This window comes from Carlito syrichta, unplaced genomic scaffold (genome assembly GCF_000164805.1).
Source record: "Carlito syrichta isolate Samal-C Ts95f unplaced genomic scaffold, Tarsius_syrichta-2.0.1 Scaffold314028, whole genome shotgun sequence".
NCBI lineage: Eukaryota > Metazoa > Chordata > Mammalia > Primates > Tarsiidae > Carlito > Carlito syrichta.
In genome coordinates this window covers 972,209-997,169 of record NW_007258124.1, presented here as the reverse complement: position 1 = coordinate 997,169, position 24,961 = coordinate 972,209, and the positions used below count along the sequence as shown (strand labels likewise).

At 37.4% G+C, this 24,961-nt stretch overlaps 1 protein-coding gene across 1 annotated transcript in view; it reads right to left on the bottom strand.

Annotated features, from left to right (window-relative positions):
* Positions 1-24,961, bottom strand: part of BRIP1 (BRCA1 interacting protein C-terminal helicase 1) — a 182,016-nt gene that overhangs the window by 86,343 nt on the left and 70,712 nt on the right. Inside the window, exons 10-13 of the mRNA XM_008070847.2 lie at positions 22,068-22,222; positions 18,202-18,367; positions 17,945-18,085; positions 16,481-16,642 (exon numbers count right to left, since the gene is read on the bottom strand). Of these exons, the coding sequence (XP_008069038.1) occupies positions 16,481-16,642; positions 17,945-18,085; positions 18,202-18,367; positions 22,068-22,222 (624 nt within the window). The remainder of the gene's footprint in view (positions 1-16,480; positions 16,643-17,944; positions 18,086-18,201; positions 18,368-22,067; positions 22,223-24,961) is intronic.

Here is a 24,961-nt window from a genome sequence, read left to right as displayed (position 1 = left end):
CACTGGTGTTGTGTCCACAGGGCCTAGGTTTGCACGAAGGAAGGGATCCTACCCATATCTACAAGGAGGGGCAGCTTGCCTGCAGTGGGTATCAGGCAAATCACAAAGATGTCTGTTTCAGGCTGAGGGAAGGTGGCTAGGAGGTGCAGGAAAGATGCTTTCTGTGGTCCTCAGCTACGTTGTAGACTAAGAGATAAACAACAGTGTCTGCCTGAACTGAGAGTCTTAAGGTCCAGATCAGGTACCACAGTGATTGGGAGGTGGATTACATTCCTGCCTGTCGAGGGTATGGAGCTGGTTTGGCCCTCTCCTCACCCACCCCCAGTAGGGACCTTGCTACATTTCACTATGAGCTGCTCCCATCATCCCCATCAAAGCTGATACTTGTGCTCATCTTGGGGTACTGAGAGCAAGATCGGTAATCCAGTTCTACCCAGATGTGTCCCCCGACTTCAGGGCTGAGCAGGGAACTTAGGCACTGGGCATTTCACACACCAGTCCATCACCTGAAGCAACAGAGACTATCAGGTCGGGTGTAGTGGCTCATGCCAATAATTCCAGCACTTTGGGAGGCCAAGGAGAGAGGATTTCCTGAGCCCACAAGTTCAAGACCAGCCTGGGCAACTTGGCAAGACCTCATCTCTATAACAAATCAAAAAATTAGCCGGGCGTGGTGGTGCAAGCCTATAGTTCTAGCTACTTGGAAGGCTGAGGAGGAAGGATTGCTTGAGCCCAGTGGGTCAAGGCTGCGGTGACCGTGAGTGTGCCACTGCACTCCAGCCTGGACAACAGAGTGAGAATCGGACTCAAAACAAACAAACAAACAAAACCCACAAAACAAATATCAAGCACATACCTATCTGCTTCTGTGCAACCAGCTCTTACTCGTAAGCGTCACCTACTGGCCTAGAGGATGAACTGCAAAATACAAAACCTGCTGACAAAAGTGCACCAAGATTTGTTTTCTGAGCCTTCTGTAATCCCAGTCCTACAGAAGGTAGTAAGCCTGTTCATATGAGTAGTACATTGCTACCACAATCAGCATTTGAGAAAGCCTCCACAAAAACTTTATCTATAACCAAGGAACTTATACAGAGAACTGGCCCCATGAAGATACCCAGAATTGAAACCAAATGACCATGCACAACATACATTATAGCCACAGCCTCAAGGGGGAAAAAAGTTCCATACAAATGTAAGTAAACTCAAAAATAAGAAATGCCAGTTTCTCCATATAAGAAGGAACCAGAGTAATAATTCTGGTAGTATAAGGAAACAGGGTGTTACAACACCCATAAAGAATCACATTAGCTCTCTAGCAATGGATCTTAACTAAAATAAAAATTCTGAAATGCCAGATAAATAACTCAATATATGGATCATACAGAAACTCAGTGAGAGTTTTGACAATTCAGGATGTGAATAAACAATTTAGTAAAGAGACAAGATTTAAAAAAACAGGAAAAAAACTTCAAGAAATAAAAAAAGTCATTGAAGAAACTACAAAATACATTTGAAAACTTTAACATTAGACTAGACCAAACAAAAGAATTTCAGAGCTTGAATACAGGTGTTTCAAATTAGCCTAGTCAGATAAGAATAAAGAAAAAATATTTTTAAAAAATGAACAAAACCCTCAAGAAATATGAGATGCTGTAAAGCTTTCAGACATATGAGTCCCAGGTATTTCTGAGGGAGAAGAAGAAAAAGCAAAAAGTGCAGAAATCGTATTTCAGGGAATAATTGAGAAAAATCTCCCTATCTTGCTAGAAATTTGAACATCCAGATGCAAGAAGCTCAGACAACCTCTGAGAAATATACTGCAAGATGAACTTCACTTACAGTCAACAAACTACCTAGAGTCAGTGTGAAAGAAAAATGTATAAAAGCAGCAAGAAAAAAGTGTCTACCTACAAACAAAATTCCATCAGATTAACAAGACTTCTCAGCAGAAACCTTATAAACCAGAAGAAACTGGGGTCCTATTTTCAGTCTTCTTAAAGAAAAAACTATGAACCAAAACTTTTGTAAACTGCTAATCTAAGCTTCAAAAATAAAGAAGAAATAAAGTCTTTCCTAGACAAGCAAATGCTAAGGGATTCATCACCACTAGACCAGTCCTATAGTAAATGTTCAGAGACTTCTAAATATGGAAATGGAAGATCAATATTCACCACCATAAAAATACCTGAGAGTATAAAATTCAGAAGTCTTAGAAAGCAATTACACAACTGAGACTACAAAGCAGGTAGGTAACAATCAACAATATGACAAGAAAAAAAAAAAAACCTCACATATCAATATTAACCTTGACCATAAATAGACTATATGCTCCAATGAAAACATACAGAGTGGCAGAATGAATAGAAAACGAGATTCAACCATATATTGCTTATAAGAAGCCCACCTAACCAGTAATGGCACTTATAAGCTCAAGATAAAGGTATAGAAAAAGGTATTCCACACAAATGGAAACCAAAAGAGAGCTGGAGTAGCCATTATCAGACAAAACAGATTATAAATCAACAACAGCAAAAAAAGACAAAGAAGGTCATTATATAATGATAAGGATCAATTCCACAAGAAGGGGTATGTGTGTGTATTTGTGTGTGTGTGTGTGCGCGCAGCAAACACTGGAGCACCCACAAGCATAAAACAAATACTACTAGACCTAAGAAAAGAGACAGAGAGCAATACAATGATAGGGGGAGGCTTGAACACCACACTGACAGCACTAGACAGATAACTGAGGCAGAAACACTGAATTTAAATTGGACTCTAGATCAAATGAACCTAACAGACATTTACAGAATATTCTACTCAACAAGGACAGAATATACATTCTTCTCATCAGCACATAGAATAGTCACCAAAATAGACCATATGTTAGGTCACAAAGCAAGTCTTAATAAATTTTAAGAAACTGAAATCATATCAAGTTTCTTCTCAGAACACAGTAGAATAAAACCAGAAACCAATAGCAGAACTCTCAAATCTGTGCAAATATATGGAAATTAAACAACCTGCTCCTGAATGATCTTTGGGTCAGTGACAAAATGAAAGTAAAAATAAAAAAAAAAAATTTTGAAATTAGAGAAAAAATATACCAAAGTCTCTAGGATACAGGAAAAGTTGTGCTAAGAGATAAGTTTATAAAGTTAAATGCTTACATCAAAAAGATAGAAACCCACAAATTAACAACCTAATGTCATATCTTTAGGAACTAGAAAAGCAAGAACAAATCAAGCCCAAAGCATAATAAGTGCATTTGGAGATTACCACTGCATCAAAGTAACTTCTCTCCTGACGACACTCAAGTCATCTAAATTCAAAAGATGCCAATGTGAAACTGTCAGCCAAAAAGAAAAATCAGTTAGTTGCTATTATGAAGATTAACTATAGATATTAAAGATTGTAACCAAAATGAAACACCTGGAGCCTCCAAGTTTTTCTAGCCTATATCAAGTTTTTAAAAATTGCTTTAATATAGGAAACGAATAGTAAATTAATCATAATTTATATTCAATAATTAGTCTGTCATTTCCCAAAAAAGTGTTTTCTATATCTGTCTTTTCATCCATGAAAAATATAATTTAGGCCAGGCATAGTGGCTCACACCATAATCTCAGCATTTTGGGAGGCTGAGGAAGGAGGATTACTTGAATCCAGGAGTTTGAGACCAGCCTGGGCAACATAGTGAGACCTATCTTTACAAAAAATAAAAATAAAAATAAAAATAAAAAATCGCCAGGCTCGGTGGCTTAGCCTGTAATCCCGTGCCTTTGGGAGGCTGAGGTGAGTGGATTGCCTGATCCATTGGATTTGAGATCAGCCCAGGCAACTTGGTGAGACCACATCTCTACAATAAATCAAAAATTAGCTGGGTATGGTAGCACATGTCTGTAGTTCCAGCTACTTGGAAGGCTGAGGCGGAAGGATCACCAGAGCCCAGCAGGTCGAGGCTGTGGTGGCCGGGAGCGGCTACTGCACTCCAGTCTGGGCAACAGAGTGAGACTCCAACTCAAAAAATAAATAAATAAATAATTACCCGGGAGGTTGAAGCCATGATGAGCTGTGATAGTGCCACTGCAATCCAGCCTGGGCAACAGAGTGAGACCCTAACTCAAAAAAAAAAAGAAAGAAAGAAAAAGAAAAAGAAAATGAAAATGAAAAGAAAGAAAAATATACTTTAGAACCAAGGAAGGGATAGGGAAAGCACAGAAAGTCAGAATAAATCCAGCTTCTAAAATGTACTGCTTGATCCCTACCCACTATGGTTTGAACGTCCCCTCCAAGACTTGTGTTGAAATTTAATTGCCACTGTTAACAGTATATTAAGAAGTGGGACTTGTAAGAGGTGGTTAGGCAATGAGGGCTCTGATGCCATGAGTGGATTTAATAGCTTGAAAGAGGGGGCTTTTGAGAATAGGTTCTCTCTACCTTGCTTGCTCTTTTGTCTTTCACCATCATATGATGCAACATGGTGGCCCTCACGAGATTCCGGCACCTTGATATTAGCCTTTCTAGTCACCAGAATTGTGTAAAATAAATGTCTTTTCTTTAAAATTACCCAGTCTGTGGTATTGTTATAACATTGCAAAACAAACTAAGACACTGCCTTTTCAAACTAAGTTACCCGGTCATTCTTGGCTCTAGTTAAACCTAAAATTCCTTGCCTTTTGTTTTCCCTAGATTTTTCATTTAAAAATTATAATCAATGTTTTTTTTTGTTTTTTTTTGAGTTGGAGTCTCACTCCGTTGCCCAGACTGGAGTGCAGGGGCCGCTCCCGGCCACCGCAGCCTTGACCTGCTGTGCTCCAGCGACACTTCCGCCTCAGCCTTCTGAGTAGCCGGAATTACAGGCACGCGCTACCACACCCAGCTGATTTTTTGATTTATTGTAGAGATGAGGTCTCGCTGCCCAGGCGGGTCTCGAACCCGCGGGCCCAGGAAATCCACTCACCTCAGTCTCCCAAAGGCGCGGGATTATAGGCTGAGCCACCGAGCCCGGCGCATCAATATGTTTTTATAAATGTTTTCTCGTGGCTGGGGGCAGCAGCTCAACATCTGTAATTCCAGTACTTTGGGAGGCTGAGGTGAGAGAACTGACCAAGCCCAGGGGTTCAAGACCAGCCTGGACAACTTGAAGAGATCTCATCTCTACAATAAATCAAAAAATTAGTCAGGCATGGTGATGGATGTCTGTAGTCCCAGCTACTTGGAAGGAAGGCTGAGACAGAAGGATCGCCTGAGCCCAGCAGGTAGAGGCTACAGTAACCATAAGTGTGCCACTGCATTTCTGCCTTAGTAACAGAGTGAGATTCCAACAACAACAAAAGTGCTTTTTGGGAACCAGATATGGTAAAAATGTATTCCTATTATTTACAGATATGGGGTATGAACAACTATATACATGCATACACACACAAAACAAAACAGAGCAAAAAAAGTTATTTAAATTGTTACTTTTTAACTGCCCTACTATTTTTAAGAAAATTCAATCACTCGCTCAATAAAGCAATTTTTCAACATACCCTTTCAGAGTATGTTTTGTTTTGAGTCGGGAGCCTCACTTTGTCACCCAGGCTGGAGTGCAGTGGCACATTCATGGCCACTGCAGCCTTTACTGGCTGGGCTCAGGTAATCCTTCTGCCTGTCTTCCAAGTAGCTGGAACCACAGGCATGTGCCACTACACCTGGCTAATTTTTTTGATTTATTGTAGAGATGAGGTCTCGCCAAGTTGCCTAGGCTCGTCTTGAATCCCTGGACTCAGGCAGTCCTCTCACCTCCACCTCCCGAATTGTTGGGATTACAGGCATGAGGCACTGTACCTAGATGTACAAAGATTCTTTTTACCTAATAACCTAACATTATAAAAAAAAAAAATTCCTTGATAAGGCTCACCTGATCACTCAAAATAAGGCAAATTAATTATATAAATTTCAACTTTCTAAATAAGAAAAACATATTAAATATAGGAGTTTTAGTTTCTCCTTTAGATTAAGTACAATATACCTCTAAAAGGAGAAACACAGCAAACTAGTAACATTCCAAATTTCTTTTTTTAAAAATATTTTTTATTTTGAAAAAGCAGGATTTATTAAGAGGACAGAAAAGTTCCCACAGTGGGAGGGGACCCAAAGGGGTTGCCCCCAAATTTCTTAACATATAAATGTAATGCTGAATAATATTTATAAAAACAGTAACTAGTGAGAGAACAGGAACATTTGCCTTTTATCCCTTATCTAACATTCAGTAATGGATGCAAAATGTTCCCTCAGGGAAAATGGTTTATGCGCCTAACTCAAAAAGATGTTAAGAAAAAAAAAGTCTGTTATATACAAATAAAAACATCCTATTTGCTACTTTGGCACCAAACAGTCTCTTTTCAAAATAATTTCACAGAAACTTTTCTATCCATAAAGAGTTTGCAAACTCTTCTACCCTTAAAAGCGATCTCTTAGAGAGATCCAAAGCAGTGATGCTACACAGTTAGAAGACAATAGAGTCAAAGTTGAATTTATTTTAGTGGAGGAATGGTATTCTTTATGAAAATATTGAAATTTCTAGTAAGTTTAGAAGGGTGTGAAAGAAATGTGGAGAAAACTAGAATAACAACTTTCTCACCTTTATCTTTATACAAATGCTGCAAGTTACAACAAAAGGAAATTAGTTTTCTCTCAGTTAAAGAGTAAAGGTTTGAGTAAATCACCCATTCTAATTATCTAATCATACAGAAAAAAATACTTATCATTAAACTGTATAGTTTGGAAAGATTCAGACTTCTATATTTCTTTTATGAAAATGTGCAATCTTCTGTTAAGTATTTCCATTATATTTGCCATTATATTTTCACATAAGCTAAACTAAACTCTGTAATGAAAAAAATATTTTCTGTGCATTTGCTAAGGCTGTCCCCTTAGTCTACAATGCTATACTCTTCACTCACATCTACCAGTGGAAATCTACCCACCTTTCTTTAATACTCACTGAAAGACCAGCTCCTCCTAGGAAGTTTCTCTTCCAATCAATCAAATGTGATCTCTCCCTCCTCTTAATTCCATATCACTCTTCTTAATCTGTCTAATAATTACAGATTTTGTCAGCTACTAAAGGGATGTGTACAGATATCACAGTCATACTGATATCTTCTTGAAGAGATAAAATAACTTGTTCATATCTGAGTCCTGAACAGGGTTTAGTACATTCCTTTGCACAAAATATACACTCAATAATCATCATCACTGAATTAAGTAAATACAAACAAATGTGGTCGGGCACAGTGGCTCAAGCCTGTAATCCCAGTACTTTGGGAGGTGGAGGCAAGAGGACTCCCTGAGCCCAGGGTTAGAGAGCAGCCTGGGCAACTTGACAAGATCTCATCTCTATAATAAACCAAAAATTTAGCCGGGCATGATAGTGCGCACCTGTAGTTCCAGCTACTTAGAAGGCTGAGGCAGAAATAATGCCTTAGCCTAGCAGGTCGAGGCTGCAGTGGCCATGAGAGTGCCACTACACTCCAGTCTGGGCAACAGTGAGACTCTAACTCTAAATAAATAAATGTGAAGTAAAGTCACCAAATTTCTCAGAAAGATCTTAAAAGTAATATAAGCAAGGTTCTGTCAATATAAATAATGTTGATACTTTAAAGAAATCCTATTGAAGATACTAAAAGTTTTTCTCAATAAAAACAAGCATTAGCATGTGGCATTAGAATGTATTGATCTCTTGCACAAATCACTGGGTTTTTAGTTTATAGTTCTAAAATATTTCTAATCTCAAAGGCAAAAAGAAAGACTTGGAACAATAAAAGGTAGTACCCATCTATTCATATGTTCATTCAACAAACATTTATGAAGAGTTTATTAGTGTGCCAGTCATAATGCCTTTGCTATCTGGTTACATTTCATAAATATCATTTCGCTTGTATCAATCTTCTCCAAGTATTTATTTTAATGGCTCTTCTTAACCCTCTTCTTATCCTGACAAATTAACCCCTGTGATAGGAAGAAATTAGGATAGCCCCTAAGAGTCCTACTCCCTGTTACACATTCTGTATAAACTCTTCTTGACTAAGAGTGAGATCAATAAAAATGCTAAGACCAAAAACAAAGAGAAAGAAAAAAGAAAATGCTAAGACTTCAGTCCTATGATTAGATTGTATTATAGTTTAACAAAGGTAAAGGGATTGTATGGGTATAATTAAGGTCTAACTCAGTCAATTTTGAATGATTCTGGGTAGGTCTGACTTAATCAGATGAGAGTCCTAAAAAGACAGATTGGTCTCCTCCTGGAAAGAGATATACTTGTTCACTCTGAAGAAGTAAACTGCCATGTTGTTGAGAGGGCCACGTGACTAGATACTGAATCTAAGAGTGATCCCCACACAACAGCCAGTAAAGATTGGGTATCTCAGTCCCACAACTACAAGACAAATTCTGCCAACAGACTGAGGGACCTTAAAAACGAATCCTTCCTCAGTTAACCCCAGTTGACTCCTGATGGAAACCTTATGAGACACTGAGCAGAAAACTCAACCAAGTAGACTTTTTTATCTTCTGCATGTCCAATGTCAAACCCCTCTGAAATGAAAAATAGATGAAATGATACATTTAATAACTCTAGTCACTGCACTGTGTAACAGTGGACAATGGTAGTAACAAAGACTATTATAATGTGCTGGTTTGCTCTTATATGTGTATTCTGACATGCAGTTGAAAATACATTTTCTTTTTGTGTGTGTGTTGAGGATCTTACTCTGTTGCCCAGGTTGGAGTACAGTGGCAAGATAACAGCTCAACCCTCCACTGATCTCCTGGGCTCTGGCAATCCTTCCGTCTCAGCCTTCTGAGAAGCTGGGACTACAGATGTGTACCACCATGAACAGCTAATATTTTTGTTGCTGTTTAACTTATTGTAGAGAAGAGGTCTCGCTCTGTTGCCTAAGCTGGTCTTGAACCCCTGGAAGTAGCAATTCTCTCGCCTTGGTCTCTCAAAGTGCTGGAATTACAGATGTGAGTCACCATGTACAGCTTTAAAAATACCTTTTTAAAGACAATAAAATTAGGACATCTGATTTCAGTCACAATATATGAAGAACTTGGAGGTCATCACTCCTGTCTTACAACAAGAAAAAAGCCAAACAAACTGAGGCTCAATGACTTTTCTAAGACCCATCAGAGAATGGAGGCCCCAGGGCGAAACGTCACCCTGAACTGAAGAGAGGTAAATACAGAGAATCACAGTCAAGATATGCTTATTGGAAGCAGCACTAAAACCACAAATCGGTAGGAGTAATTAAAAGACAAATTTGACAAATTGCTGAAGGCAAAAAGTAAACCAGTTTAAAAGTGAGAAACTCCTTGGGAAACTCCTAGGGGGTGCAGTCTTAGGGAGTCCCACGTTTTTGAAAATATTACCTCCAGAAATCCTACTAGATTCTCATAGTAAAGAGCCAAGGAAAACTCTCCTGTTTCTATAGGGGGAGGGAAAAAGGAACTATTCTAAAATATATTTATTTAAAGCATTCCCCATACCAAAGGAGAATCTGTCAGTAAGAAAGAAGACTATTTTTTTTTTGAGTTGGAGTCTCACTCTGTAGCTCAGGCTGGAGTGCAGAGGCACGCTCGTGGCCACTGTACACTCAACCTGCTGGGCTCAGGTGATACTTCTGCCTCAGTCTTCCAAGTAGCTGGAACTACAGGAATGCACCATCATGCCTGGCTAATTTTTCTTGATTTATTGTAGAGATAAGGTCTGTTTTTTTTTTTTGAGTTGGAGTCTCACTCTGTCACCCAGACTGGAGTGCAGTGGCTGCTCCCAGCCACCGCCGCCTCGACCTGCTGGGCTCCGGCTATCCTTCCGCCTCAGCCTTCCAAGTAGCTGGAATTACAGGCATGCACTACCAAGCCTGGCTGATTTTTGGATTTATTGTAGAGATGAGGTCTTGCTGCCCAGCGGGTCTCGAACCCGCGGACTCAGGCAATCCACTCACCTCAGTCTCCCAAAGGTGCGGGATTACAGGCTGAGCCACCAAGCCCGGCGAGATAAGGTCTTACCAAGTTGCCCAGGCTGGTCTTGGACCCGTGGGCTCAGGCAATCCTCTCACCTTGGCCTTCCAAAGTGCTAGGATTATAGGCACAACAATCGTGCACAGCCAAGGAAGAAGACTTTACCAGAGCCTATTCAACTTGATAGAAAGGGAAATTTTCTTTCTTTCTTACTTTCTTTTTTTTTTTTTTGAGTAGGAGAATCTGTCAGTAAGGTAGAAGACTATTTTTTTTTTTGAGTTGGGGTCTCACTTTGTCACCCAGGCTGGAGTGCAGTGACATGCTCATGGCCACTGCAGCCTTGACCTGCTGAGCTCGGGTGACTCTTACACCTCAGTCTTCCAAGTAGCTGGAACCACAGGCATGCGCCACCAAGCCCAGTTAGAAAGGGAAATTTTCTAAACTCTGGATTTCTCCTGTTTCATCTGAAATGAAGAGCTGAGAAACACCTGTAAAGTTTACAAGCAAGAAATACAGTCCCACTAAAAGATTGAGACATAATCATAAGATTAGAAGGTGCTTTCCCTCCCACTGTATCTTACCACCACGCCAACAAGGCTCCAGAATAACAGCAATAGATTACAACCGAGAGAGCTGCAAGACTCGGGACGAGTTTTTAGAGACATTACAGAGTAACTCAAATCCATGTTAAGACTTAAAGATAAGCCGGGCTTGGTGGCTCAGTCTGTAATCCCGTGCCTTTGGGAGGCTGAGGTGAGTTGATTGCCTGAGCCTGAGGGTTCGAAATCCGCCTGGGCAACTTGGTGAGACCTCATCTCTACAATAAATCAAAAAAATTAGCTGGGCGTGGTAGTGCACGCCTGTAGTTCCAGCTACTTGGAAGGCTGAGGTGGAAGGATCGCCGGGGCCCAGCAGGTCGAGGCTGTGGTGGCCGGGAGCGGCCACTGCACTCCAGTCTGGGCTACAGAGTGCGACTCCAACTCAAAAAAAAAAAAAAAAAAAAAAGAATTAAAGATAGCTGGGCTTGGTGGCTCTGCCTGTAATCCCGTGCTTTGGGAGGCCGAGATGAGCGAATTGCCTGAACGCGTGGTTCGAGACCCGCCTGGGCAACCTGGCGAGACCTCATCTCTACAATAAAAAATAAAAAAATTAGATGGGTGTGGTAGCACACGCCTGTAGTACCAGCAACTTGGAAGGCTGAGGCAGAAGGATCAGTGGAGCCCAGCAGGTCGAGGCTGTGGTGGCCGGGAGTGGCCACTGCTCTCCCGTCTGGGCAACAGAGTGAGACTCCAACTCAAAAAAATAAAAAATAAAAAAAAGAAGTAAAGATAGGGGTACCTGCATGATCAATGTTTGTATACCTAACCCTGAATTGTATCCCACATCTTTACATTAAAAATAAAAAATAAAATAAAAACGTATTAAAGGTAAGTACCAGGTAATTAGTTATAAAAGAAATAAAAGAATAAAATGTTTCTATAAAACACAATATAAAATGTAATTTTGTTTATAACTTTTTCTCCTATCTAATTTAAAACTCAACTGCAAAAGACAATAATGATAAATCTATGTTGTAAGCACACAATGTATAAATGTTTAATTTTTATGATAACAATGACATAAATGAAGTGGGACAGAATACACCTATACAGGATCAGGGGTTTTATATACCACTGAAAATTAAAAACGTATTAATCCACATTATATTGTTATAAAGTAAAATGTTAACTATAATTCCCAGGAAAATCACTAAGAAAATAACTTAAAAATACGTAGCAAAAGAAATGCCAGCATGGGCACAGTGGCTTATGCCTGTAATCCCAGCACTTTGGGAGGCCAAGGCAAGAGGATTGTTTGAGCCCAGGAGTTCAAGACCAGACTGGGTAATGCAGCAAGAGAAAGAGAAAGAGAAAGAGAAAAAGAAAAGGAAGGAAGGAAGGAAAAAAGAAATGCTAAAGGAATTAAAATGACCCATTAGGAAAAGTTAAAAAGAACATTAGAAAATATCTGTCTATTAAATTCAGAAGGCAGTGGTGGAGAAACAGGGCAGGGAGGTGGCAAACAGAAAACAAATAAAGTGGCATTCAAAAAACTATCTTATCAAAAACAAACCTAAAAACTATTTTTATCAATTTTATCAGTTATTACATTAAACATAAAAGGAGTAAGCAATCCAGTTAAAAGACAGAGATTAGCAGAATGGATTTTTTCAAAAAAACGATACAACTATATGCTGTCTACAAGAGAGACACTTTAAATTCAAAGACACAAATAGGTTGGAAGTAAAAAAAAAAAAAGGTATTCAGTCATAAAAAGAAACAAAGTGTTAATTTATCCTATAACACAGCTGACTTTTTTTTTTTTTAAGTTGGAATCTCACTCTGTTGCCCAGACTGGAGGGCAGTGGCACGCTCATAGCCAACTCAGTCTCAACCTGCTGGGCTCAGGTGATTCTTCCACCTCAGCCTTCCAAGTAGCTGGGACTTCAGGCGTACACCACCATGTATCACTAATTTTTTGGTTTATTGTAGAGATGAGATCTCGCCAAGCTGCCCAGGCTGGTCTCAATTCCCTGAGTTCAGGTAATCCTCTTGCCTTGGCCTCCCAAAGTGCTGGGATTAGAGGCTTGAGTCAATGCAACTGGCCCACAGCTGACTCTTGAAAAATTATGCTATATGAAGAAACCAGATATGAAAGGCCACATACTGTATAATTCAATTTGTATAAAATATCCAGAAAAGGCAAATTCATAGAAACAGTGAATTTGTGGTTGCCAAGGGATAGAAGGTGAGTGCAGGCAGTGACTGCTAATGAGTAAGAGGCTTCTCTTTGGAATGAGAAAATGTTCTGGAATTACAGAGTTGATAATTGCAAAACTTTGTGAATATATTAAAAACTACTCAATCCAAAAGTAGGCAAAGGATTTGTTCGAATAGGTACTTTTCTGAAGAAGATATCTGAATTGCCAGAAAGCACATGAAAAGACATTTAGTTGTTACTTTTTACCCACTAGAAAGGCTATTATTTCTTTAAAAAAAACATAAAATAACACGATAACAAGAAGATAAATCAGAATCCTTGTACAATGCTGGTGGGAAGGTAAATTGTGCAAAGGCTGTGGAAAGTAGTTTGGTGGGGGTTCTTCAAAAAGTAAAATATAGTATTACCACATGATCCAGAAATCCCATTTCTAGATATATATTCAAAATAATTTTAAGCAGGGATTCAGATATTCATACACCAATATTCATAGTAGCATTATTACCAAAGACAAAAGGTAGAAACAACTTGAATGTTCACCAACAGATGAATGGATAAACAAAACGTGATGTGTGTATGTGTAATAGAATATTATTCTGCCATAAAAAGGAATGAAATTTTGAAACATGATACAAGATGAATAAACCTTGAAAACATTATGTTAAGTGAAATAAATCAGATTTACTTACCTGACTTAAAAAAAAGAAAGAAATCAGAAAAAAGAAAAAAATACTGTATGATTCCATTTATATGAGGTAGACACAACAGACAATACCACAGATACAAAAAAGAGCAGAAGGTAACAGAAACTGGGGAAAGAGAGTCTAAGGATTTGTTGTTTCATGGGTAGAGTTCTTATTTGGGTTGATAAAATGTTCTGGAAATAGTGGTGATGGTTGCATAACACCATAAATGTACTTACCAATGCCACTAAGTTATACACCGAAAAATTGTTAAAAAGTTAAATTTTTGTTATGCATATTTTACCGCAAGTAAAAAAAGAAATGACAATAAATATCAGAGGAATAGATCAAAGACCTGAGATCTGGTATGTGGGACTGGGAAGTAAAGAAGAATAGTGAATGGAGTTGTTGTTTTTCATTATAACCACTTTATTTAATTGTATACAATAATTACTTTGATACATTAAGGTATTAAAGTTCTTAAAAATTAATAACAATAAAGAGTATAACAAATAAAAATCAAGAAATTTTTCATGACATGTTTTATAAAGGGTTATTAGTCATGCTATATATTAAGAATTTAGAGAAATCAATAAAAAGATAAAGGCAACCAACATAAACTAACAAATACAAATTTCTGTTAAAAAGACAAAATCTTGCAGAATAATTCATTTCTTTTTTTCCGGTTGGTTTTTTTGGGTTTTTTTGAGTCAGAGTCTCACTCTGTCACCAAGGCTGGAGTGTAGTGGCACACTCATGGCCACCACAGCCTCAACCTGCTGGGTTCAGGCAATCCTCTTGCCTCAGCCTTCCAAGTAGCTGAAACCACAGGCGTAAGCCATTGTGCCCAGGTAATTTTTCTTGATTTATTGTAGAGATGTGGTCTTACCAAATAGCCCAGGCTGGTCTTGAATCCATGGGCTCAGGCAATCCTCTCACCTTGGCCTCCCCAAGTGCTGGGATTATAGGCGTGAGCCATTGTGCCTGGCCAATTAATTTCACTATTAATCAAAGAATAAACTAAATGGAAACAAAATATGTTCAAAGGATTGTTTATGGGTATTCATCTTTTTAAACTGAAAAGGTAGAAGGAGAAAAATAATCCATCCATTTTTCTAATATATAAATTCAATAAAAATATATTTCAATGTTATAGTCTCTAGTCATCCAATTGTCAATGTCAGTAACTTAAATTAATACCATCTATTATATCTATTCCAAGAAATTAAGTTAGGAGTTGATATTATATTTACATACAACACTACCTTCCTTCTACCCAGAGACTTTTTTATCTCAATATATTAATAATTTAAAAATATTTTTTAATAAGTAAAACTGACTAATAAAAAGAATATCATTTGAGAATAATGGTATCAGAAGGTATGGTGCATTCTTCAACAACTGCTTTTTCACTGTAATCTCTTCATTTAAATGAACTCTTTCATTTAAATGTTGTCCATTTAAATAACATTAGAATTGGGTCCCCTCTATACCATAAAAAAATGTACCAAGTCATTTCCTAGCATATGAGAAATCATTCTTACTATGTCTTTGGAGGCTACCCCAAAATGCCACTCAGACATTTCCTATCTCCCTTTTTGTGACTGTAACTGGAAAATATAAAAAGATTTTGTTTCTATTTCTTTCATAACTCTGAAGTGCAGTTTTCATGATCCCATAAATAACTTTTCTTCCAATTTCCCAGAAAAAAACTTGTTCCGTATTTAAGAATGAAAAGTTTTTCCAATATTATTAGCTAAGGCCAACTCCCTACATGTTTTACTATATGGCTTAGTACTAGGCTTAATTATCAGTTTTCCTAATTATAACTATTTGGTATAGATGTTCACACACTGAATAAATCATGTTTTCTATTAAGAATTTATGTCCATTTTATTTTTAGATATTCTTATAAAAATTATCTGATCAAACTTCTGAAAACAAATCCTGTAATTCATCTATAGGAATAGTAATGACTTTAGTGTATCTCTGGCAAACAAAGTATGTATATATGGAAAGAAAGTAAGAAAGTCAAAAGTATCAATATTGTAATTCAAATATATTACTTAGTTATGCTTCTGTCCTTAGAGATATAACTTCCTATGAAAAAAGAAAAGGAGCCGGGCTCGGTGGCTCAACCTGTAATCCCGCGCCTTTGGGAGGCTGAGGTGAGTGGATTACCTGAGCCCGCGGGTTCAAGACCCGCCCGGGCAACTTGGCAAGACCTCATCTCTACAATAAATCAAAAAATCAGCTGGGCGTGGTAGCGCATGCCTGTAATTTCGGCTACTTGGAAGGCTGAGGCGGAAAGGATCGCCGGAGCCTAGCAGGTCGAGGCTGCGGTGGCTGGGAGCAGCCACTGCACTCCAGTCTAGGCGACAGCGTGAGACTTCAACTCAAAAAAAAAAAAAGGAAAAAGAAAAGGAAATGTTACTTCACTACACTGATTTGGCTTAGATTTTGATAGTTTGAAGGTACCCTCAGGAATTATATGTGGTTTCAATACAATGACTAGCAAGAGGACCAAAATATACCATATAATTTCAATTTAACTAAAAAAAATTTAAAAATCAAAAATCAGTGTGACTCTAAAAAGAAAAAAAAACTTCTGCCTAGATACATGAAGCAAAATGATGGGCAAGGGAAGTTTGGCACAGATTCACCTTACTGAAACATTCAAAAGTATAATTTATGAAAGTGAAAAAAATGCTTTTTCCTTCAACTATGAGAATATCAACTTGCCCTGAAAAATAAGAATCACCTACACATAAATAGCTTTCTTATATAACTAACATTGCTTGAAGATTTTTATTCTTTTAGACTTTTAAGTAAAACAGTGGAAGAACAATCAGGCAGTATTTTGATCAATAAATAAGTAAAACAATATATAATGCTTAGAAAACGATAATTAACACCCTGTTGCTTCTGACCCTAGGAAGCTTATCATGGTAATTTAAACAATTAGAATGTAATTTTTTTAATTTAAATGGTTTTTTTAAAGGTAAAAGAAACAAATATTCCCTTACCTTGTAAGATGGCAAGAAACACAAAATTCCTTGGCTCACAGTCTGGCACACAGACAACAAAAGTTCTCCCACTTCATCCTGGAACTCAAATGTTTCAGTATGCTGGAAGGTAGCACAGAGATTCCGACCCTTGGGGCCTGACCCAATGGTACCAACCCAAACCTGGAATATGAATATATCAGTATTAGAGTTTGCCTAAGCGAGGCATGAAAATTATATTTAGTTAGTACATATATGTAAAAAGAAGATGAAGCAACAACTTTTAACAGAAATTTATTTTTAAATTGTTGGAGTTTTTCTATCACTTTTCATTAATTATATATAGATTTAATTTATTAAGTTTTTCTTTAGGCAGATCACTGAATTCTCTTAGAAAGAATGATCTTTGAAAGCAAAAAGGGCTATACTCATCTCTATTTCCTCAAGAGCTTTGCAAAATTAGCATGTAACAAATTTGTTAGATGACTAAGTGAAATCAACATACACCAATCGTGGAATCAGATAATTCTAAAATATTAAAGGTGAAAGTCAGTATGATTTGCCATAGGCAAGTCTCAACAATCATAGGAACTACCCTTTCAAAAATTCATGGGTGCTCAAAGATTCTTAGTTCACAGAAAATCAGACCCAACAAATTTTAGAGTTATCTACAGTTCTTTCTTACATGTAAAGAAAGGGAAATAGACAGAGAAGCAGATACTGCAAAATGTTAACTGATAAATCTAGGTGATAGATATAAAAATATTCACTTAATATTCCTCCAACTTTTCTGAAATTTGTAATTCTTTCAAAATAAAGATGAGGGAATCAATGGATGAATGGGTAATCAGAATGTGGCACTGAGTAGAAAAAACAGACTTTCCTCTGCTCTCACACCACAGCAATAAACAAGGATTTCTGTGACCAAATATGTGGGGGTTTTCCCCCTATACAACAAGCAAGCAATCAATTCTGCAGCAGACACAAACTGGGGTCCTCTAATTCAATTCAACTTTAATACTATCTACCTGGAGATAACTTGAGATCCCACAGGTTGAGGGCTCAGTTCCCAAGACTACCCCTGGGCTCCTCATGCCAATTACAAGCCCCATGTTGTTTTACTTGTGGTTCTAACTGACTGCCTATAAGTCAGAGATTCCTACAACCCCTCCTTAGGTTTAATCAATTATATAACATTTACACAATACTACAGTAAAGAAGTCAAAATTTTATCTTGTTAATTTTCACTTTAAAAACTAAAATTTATTTAAATGAAGAAAATTGCAACACAGTCTCTGAATCTAACATGACTGGATTGAAAGACTACTATTTATTAGTATTTCCTTTTGTTGACACTATTAAGTAGTGACAGATTTTCTATTATTCTAAAACAGAAATGCTGAATTTCTTCAAGCACTTTCTAATTTGTTTATATAGAATTAAGGTAGAAAGATTGAAAGTAAAAAAAAAAATAACAAAACTAACCTGTGAGTCTTTAATGACATGATTAGCCTCTAGTTGGATAGTAAATATAACACCAAGTTCTGATGAAAAGGATTTCATTGGTGATAATGTACCAGATGTCAAAACAATGGTCCGAACTTTGCCATTAATATCTGAAAATGCCTAAAAGGAAACAAGATTAGATACATACAATTATCTTTAAAAGAGTCAACCACATTCATCTGAATGTTGGTATTGAGCAAAAAAACAAAATTTTGTTTCCAACATGATGAGCTTACCACAGCTGGATTTAAGCACCAAAAGTTTAACACATGAACTGCAGTTTTCTGTCGTGAACGTTTCTTATTTTTTGGTAGAACAAATAGCCCATTTTTATCTGAAATATCAATCTGATTTATCCAGGTGTAAGTTTGTTGAATAGCAATTTTATAGTCATCTGCAAATCTAGATGCAAAGAAAATGCTAATTAAATAGTAAAACTTTATGAAACATAAAATGACTCAGCTACATATAATATAAAAACTCATTATATTAAAACAAATGGAGAGTGCTGGTACCTTCCCACTCAAAAATAACATTCTCCTCATCACTAATTAATTCAGTAATTTTAATATAAATTAAGTCATTAAACCACAAAATCAACTAATTCTTACAAAGAATATTAGAAATTATGTAACCACCTACCTCTCACCAGCCATTTTCCAACCCCATTTTCAAACATTACATAAATCAAGGCAGAACCAGAATTAAAATCTGGGCCTCCAAGTTCTTTAAAATCAGAGTCTTGGCCAGGCACAATGGTTCACACTTGTAATCCCAGCACTTTGGGAGGCTACAGCAGGAGGAATCGCCCCTGCCTAGGATTTGAGACCAGCCGGGGCAACACAGTGAGATCTCATCTCTACAAAAAATTAGCTAGGTATGGTGGTGCACACCTGTAGACCAAGGAGGCTGAGGGGGAGCAATTGTCTGAGCTAGGAGGTGGAGGTTGAGACTGAGGTGAGCCGTAAGTTGGCCACTACACTCCAGACTGGGTGACAGTGTGAGACCCAGACTCCAAAAAAGAAATGAAAAGAAAAAAATCTAGATCTTAGTCTTCATCTACATTTTTTTTTTTTAGTTGGGGGTCTCACTCTGTCACCCAAGCTGGAGAGTATAGTGGCACAATCACAGCTCACCACAGACTCGACCTCCTGGGCTCTGGTAATCCTTCTGCCTCAGCCTCTTGAGTAGCTGGGACGACAAGCATGCATCACTATGCTTGGCTAATTTTTTGTAGAGATGAGGTCTTACTATATTGTCCAGGCTGGGCTTGAACTCCTGGGCTCAAACAATCCTCCTACCTTGGCCTTCCAAAGTGCTGGGATTACAGGCCTGAATCACTGTGCCAGGCCTTCATCTACCTTTTTTTTTTTTTTTTTTTTTTTTTTTTGAGTCAGAGTCTCACTCTATCACCCCAGCTGGAGTGCAGTGGCATACTCACGGCCACTGCAGCCTTGACCTGCTGAGCTCAGGCGATCCTTCCACCTCGGCCTTCCAAGTAGCTGGAACTACAGGTGTGTGCCACCACATTAGCTAATATTTTGATTTATTGTAGAGATGAGGTCTCGCCAAGTCGGTCTCCAACCCCTGGGCTCAGGAAATCCTCTCGCCTGCACTTCACAAAGTGCTGGGATTACAGGTGTAAGCCACTGTGCTCAGCCTTCATCTACATTTTTTTTGAGTTGCAGTCTCACTCTGTCACCCAGGCTGGAGTGCAGTGTCATCTACTTTTAATGAAGAGACTGAGTCAGACGATATCTGTAATCCCATCCAATTTATAACTTCTTTCAATGAATCTGTAAAATGCCTAGACTTAAGCAGATAGAATGTGGTATTCTCTACCGTGTCTACCCTATCATATTTCACTATTAGGTTCATCCCTAGAGAGATTGGACCTCAAAGTTGAAGTCAGGAACTCAACAACAGTGAAGAAAATTTTATAAAAACACTGGGAACAAAAAAACTATAAAACTCTTAGAAGAAAACAAAGGGGAAATCTTCATGGCATCAGATTTAGCCATGGTTTGTTGGATATGACACAAGCAGCAAAAGAAAAAAAGTTGATAATTAGAATTCAACAAGATTTTATAACTTTTCTGCATCAAAGGACACTCTCAAGAAGTGAAAAGACAACCCAAAAATGGTGAAAAAAAATATTTGTAAAACATATATCTGACACAGGATTAATATCCAGAATATATAAAGAACTATAAATAAACAACAACTAAAAAAAAAATACAATTCAAAAAGAGGAAAAAAGATTTAAATAGATATTTCCCTAAAAAAGATATACAATCAGCCAATAAGCTCATGAAAAGATGCTCAACATCTCTAGTCATTAGGGAAATAAAAATCAAAACTACAGGGAGTTATCACTTTATTCCCATTAGGATGGCTATAATACAAAAACTAAAAATAACAAGCATTGGTAAAGATGTTAACAAATTAGAATGCTTGTGCATTGATAATTGGAATGCAAAATGACTCAGTTAGTCTGGAACAGAGTATGGTGGTTCCTCAAAAAGTTAAATGTAGGATTAACATAGGATCCTGCAATTTCATTACTAAATATGTTATACACCCAGAAGAATTGAAAACAGGGCTCAAACAGATATTTGTACACCTATATTCGTAGTAGCATTATTCACAATAAACAAAAGGTGCAAAACAATCCAAATGTCCATCAACATATGAATGGATCAGCAAAATACATACAATGGAATGTTATTCAGCCATAAAAAGGAACAAAATTTGGATATATGCTACTTCATGAACGAACTCTGAAAACATTGTGCTAACTGAAATGAAATAAGCTAGGCACAAAAGGAAAAATATCATATGATTGCTCTCATGTGATACCTAGGAAGGGTAACTTCATAAAATGAAAGCAGAATAGAAGCTACTAGGAGATGGTGAGAGGTAAGGAGTTATTATTCCATTGGTGCAGAATTCCTGTTTGGAATGATGAAAAGTTTCTGGAAATTTATGGAAATGAATACAACGCACAACCCTGTGAATATACTATACTTTTTTTTTTTTTTTTGAGACAAGGTCTTAGTCTGTTGTCCAGGCTGGTGTGCAGTGCTGTGATCCCATCTCACCACAATCTCAACTTCCTAGGCTCAAATAATCTTCCTGCCTCAGTCTCCAGAGTAGCTGGGACTACAGGCACACACCACCATGGCCAGCTAATTTTCTTTATTTTTTGTAGACACAAGGTCACATTCTGTTGCCCCGGCTGGTCTCTAACTCCAGGGCTTAAGTGATTCTCCTGTCTCAGCCTCCCAAACTGCGGTGAGCCACTGTGCCCAGTCACACTACAATTAAAGGCATTGAATTGCATATTTTTAAATGGTTAAAAATGGTATATTTTGTTATGTATATTTTACAACAAACAAATACTGAAACTATGAAGTACTTTAACAGAGTAGGAGTGGCTAATTGCCTTTCACTTCCCACAATTAATAGGAAAGACTTTCTGACACTGACAGAAATATATCTAAGCTATAAAGAAAATTCAAGTATTTAAGTTAGCATTGAAGGATCATAAACTTCATGATGAATTAATTACATATCTATTTACTGACTTCAATATATATCTTCATTAATTAAAAAAGGCTAATTTCAGGCTGGGTTCAGTGGCTCACACCTGTAATCCCAGTACTTTGGGAGGCTGAAATGGGAGTATCACTACAGCAGGAGTTCGAGACCAGCCTGGGCAATATAGTGAGACCTTGTCTCTATAAAAAAATCAAAAAATTAGCTGGGCATGGTGGCATGTGCTTGTAGTTCCAGCTACTTGGGAGTCTGAGGTAGAAGGATTGCCTGAGTCCAGAATGTTGAGGCTCCAGTAAGCTGCAATCATGCCACTGCACTCCAGCCTGGGTACAGAGTGAGACCACAACTCAATAAATAAATACAATTTCAACTGATCTAAGTCTGTACCAATACGTAAGAGCAAATATACCATAGTATCTATAATACTAGCTTATAAGTCTCCTATTTACTCACCCCAAATTAGTAAGTATTAATAAGTGCATGCTAGCACCCAATTAGGTTAATATTTTTAAGAGGAAAATACAGACCAGTTATCTTCACTTACCTGCTATTTTGCCTAAAAAGATAGTCAAGCACCATAAAAAGTCCTTTGAGCATTATTTGAGTAGAAGCACTGATAATAGGTACTTCTCTTGTCTCCTTTTTACCTTGAATTGGTGAGACTTTTTCTTCTTTTTGAAGAACAGCAGAAAAATGTCCCTATAAGAAATTACCACATTAAAGTACAGGGGGCGGGATAGGGAGACAAAACTTCTCCAAAGAATAATGGAGAAATATTATTGTTATAGTTTTGTTTGTTAAATCCCCTCCAAATCTCATGTTGAAATTGATCCTCAACGTGGGTGGTGGGGCCCTAATGGGAGGTGTTTGGGTCATGGTGGTGGATCCTCTTGAATAGTTTAAATCTCAGTCTTCCTGTGAGAACTGGTTGTTAAAAAGTCTAGTGCACTCCTCCTCCTCTCCCCCTCTCTCTCATCATGTGATCTCTCAACAGCCAGTTCCCTTCTGCCTTCTGCCAGGAGTGGAACCACCCTGAGACTCTCACCAGAGAGAGATGCTAATGCCATGTTTCTTGTACAGCCCACAGAACTGTTTATCAAATAAACCTCTTTTCTTTATAAATTACCCAGCCTCAAATATTCCTTTATAGCAACACAACAGACTAAGACAATTATTAATACATGGTGCTAACACTATATTTTAGATTTTAGATTCTCATGTTAGCTAAATTCTTCTCAGAGTCAAAGACTTTAATAATAAGGAATTTAGGAGGTCCACCACTTTGGGCTATTTAGGGTATTATTTAGTGCCCTTCAGAAGTAATTAACTAATTACAAATATAGCAAATGGTTTCTCCAAGGGGCTTAAGAGTTGATAAGTTGCATTAATGCCTGAACTATTTCCAGGGAGTAACTCTGATGCTCAGAATAGTATGACTCCATGACAAGCAAAAATAAAATGACTTAAGGAAACAATACATGCTAAATAACAAAATGTATGCTAACTGGCTCATTCGTTTTTACATGGTTCATAAGTTTTAATATGAAAGTGTGGATGTTGAGATAAAATTATGAGAAAACAGAAAAGTATGCTTCCGCATCCTATAAAAAAGAAAACTCTGAATATTGACGCAATAAAAGATATTGGTGACAACTCTAATGTTCGACACCAAAACGTGGATCAATGAAAATAATGGAGAAACAGTTAAGATAAACAAGACAGATACATTTAAATGTTCGGATATATTGTGAAACACAAATCTCTAAAAGTAAAAAAGTCAGTCTTCACTGAACAAAACATTAAAGAATATAAATGAGTAAAAAAAAGTCTTCAAAAAAAACCTCCACGCAAACAAGAAAGACAATATGGAAAACATTTAGCCCTGCAAATATTAATGAAATACAAGTATTAAGTTGTTCTTTTTGAAAAACCAAGTTTCCTCACCTTACATCAAGGCTACTATTCTCCAGCACTGGCAATTTATTCTAATAAAATATAGAAACTCTGAACTACTGAAGGTGAAGCACTGTACTAAAAATAGGACTACATATTTAATCATGAGACTACCCCAAACTTACTTCCAGTTAGGTTACCTAAACATTGGCAGCTGGGTTGGGGAGTCAAAAAATAGAAAACTTAGCAATTAAGTAAATTAATTAATAAGGAATAATTATGGATCAATGGGAAACTGTATAAAATATAATACTACTATCACGAGTTATGATAATATATATACATGATGATATACATTAAATATCTACAGATCTTTGCTGAGAGAATAGAGAGTGAAGGGAAGGAAAAGTAGGAAGGGAAACAGGAACAGATAGAGAGAAAGAGAGCACAATTAAGTGTGTCAATGTGTGAGTGACTGTATGTGTGTGTGTGTGCATGTAAAGAAACGAAATCATCATTATCCTTAGTAGCAAGTCAATAGAAAATATCTGAAGTTGAGAACTCAAAAGTAGCAGAACTCACATGGTATTCAAAAGGATGAGGTTAAATATCAGAAGAAACCACCGTAACAAATAAAAGCGAACCGCAAACAGAATTGGGATCGAGGAGTGGGGCAGAGGAATGTTTTTCTCAATAGAACTGACTCTTTAAATTATATATATGTAATATATTATATTTAAATTATACATACTATATTATATATTACAATTATATATTGCTTTGGTAAAAATTAATTTCTAAAAAAAGTCTTTAAAAAAATTGAGAATCATAGTGATTAATTTCATAGCTAACTAGGATTACAGTAAATTTCCTTAACCTAGTAAAAAATTACTATAAGTAAAGCCAGGCTCGGTGGCTCGGCCTGTAATCCTGCGCCTTTGGGAGGCTGAGGTGAGTGGATGGCGCAAGCCCGCGGGTTCGAGACCCGCCTGGGCAGAGAGACCTAATCTCTACAATAAATAAAAAAGTCAGCGGGGCGTGGTAGCGCATGCCTGTAATTCCGGCTACTCGGAAGGCTGAGGCAGAAGGATCGCCGGAACCCAGCAGGTCGAAGCTACAGTGGCCGGGAGCGGCCACTGCACTCCAGTCTGGGCTACAGAGTGAGACTCCAACTCAAAAAAAAAAATTACTATAAGTAGCCACAGCACTCACTTTAAAAGAGTGAATTATATGTATGTAAATTATATCTCAATAAAGCTGTTAATTAAATTTTTTTAAACTACAGCAAACATCATACTAAAGGGTGTAATACTGGTAATTGCTTCTTTAAAGTAAGCAACAAGACCAGAAATATTTTTTTCACTGCCTATGATACTGGAAATCTCAGCCAGCTAATAAGAGACAAAAACATAAAAGAATTGGAAAGAAAACGGTTGTTATTCACAAACAACATGATTATTTATCTATTTATTTTTTGAGTTGGAGTCTCACTCTGTCGCCCAGACTGGAGTGCAGTGGCCGCTCCCGGCCACCGCAGCCTCGACC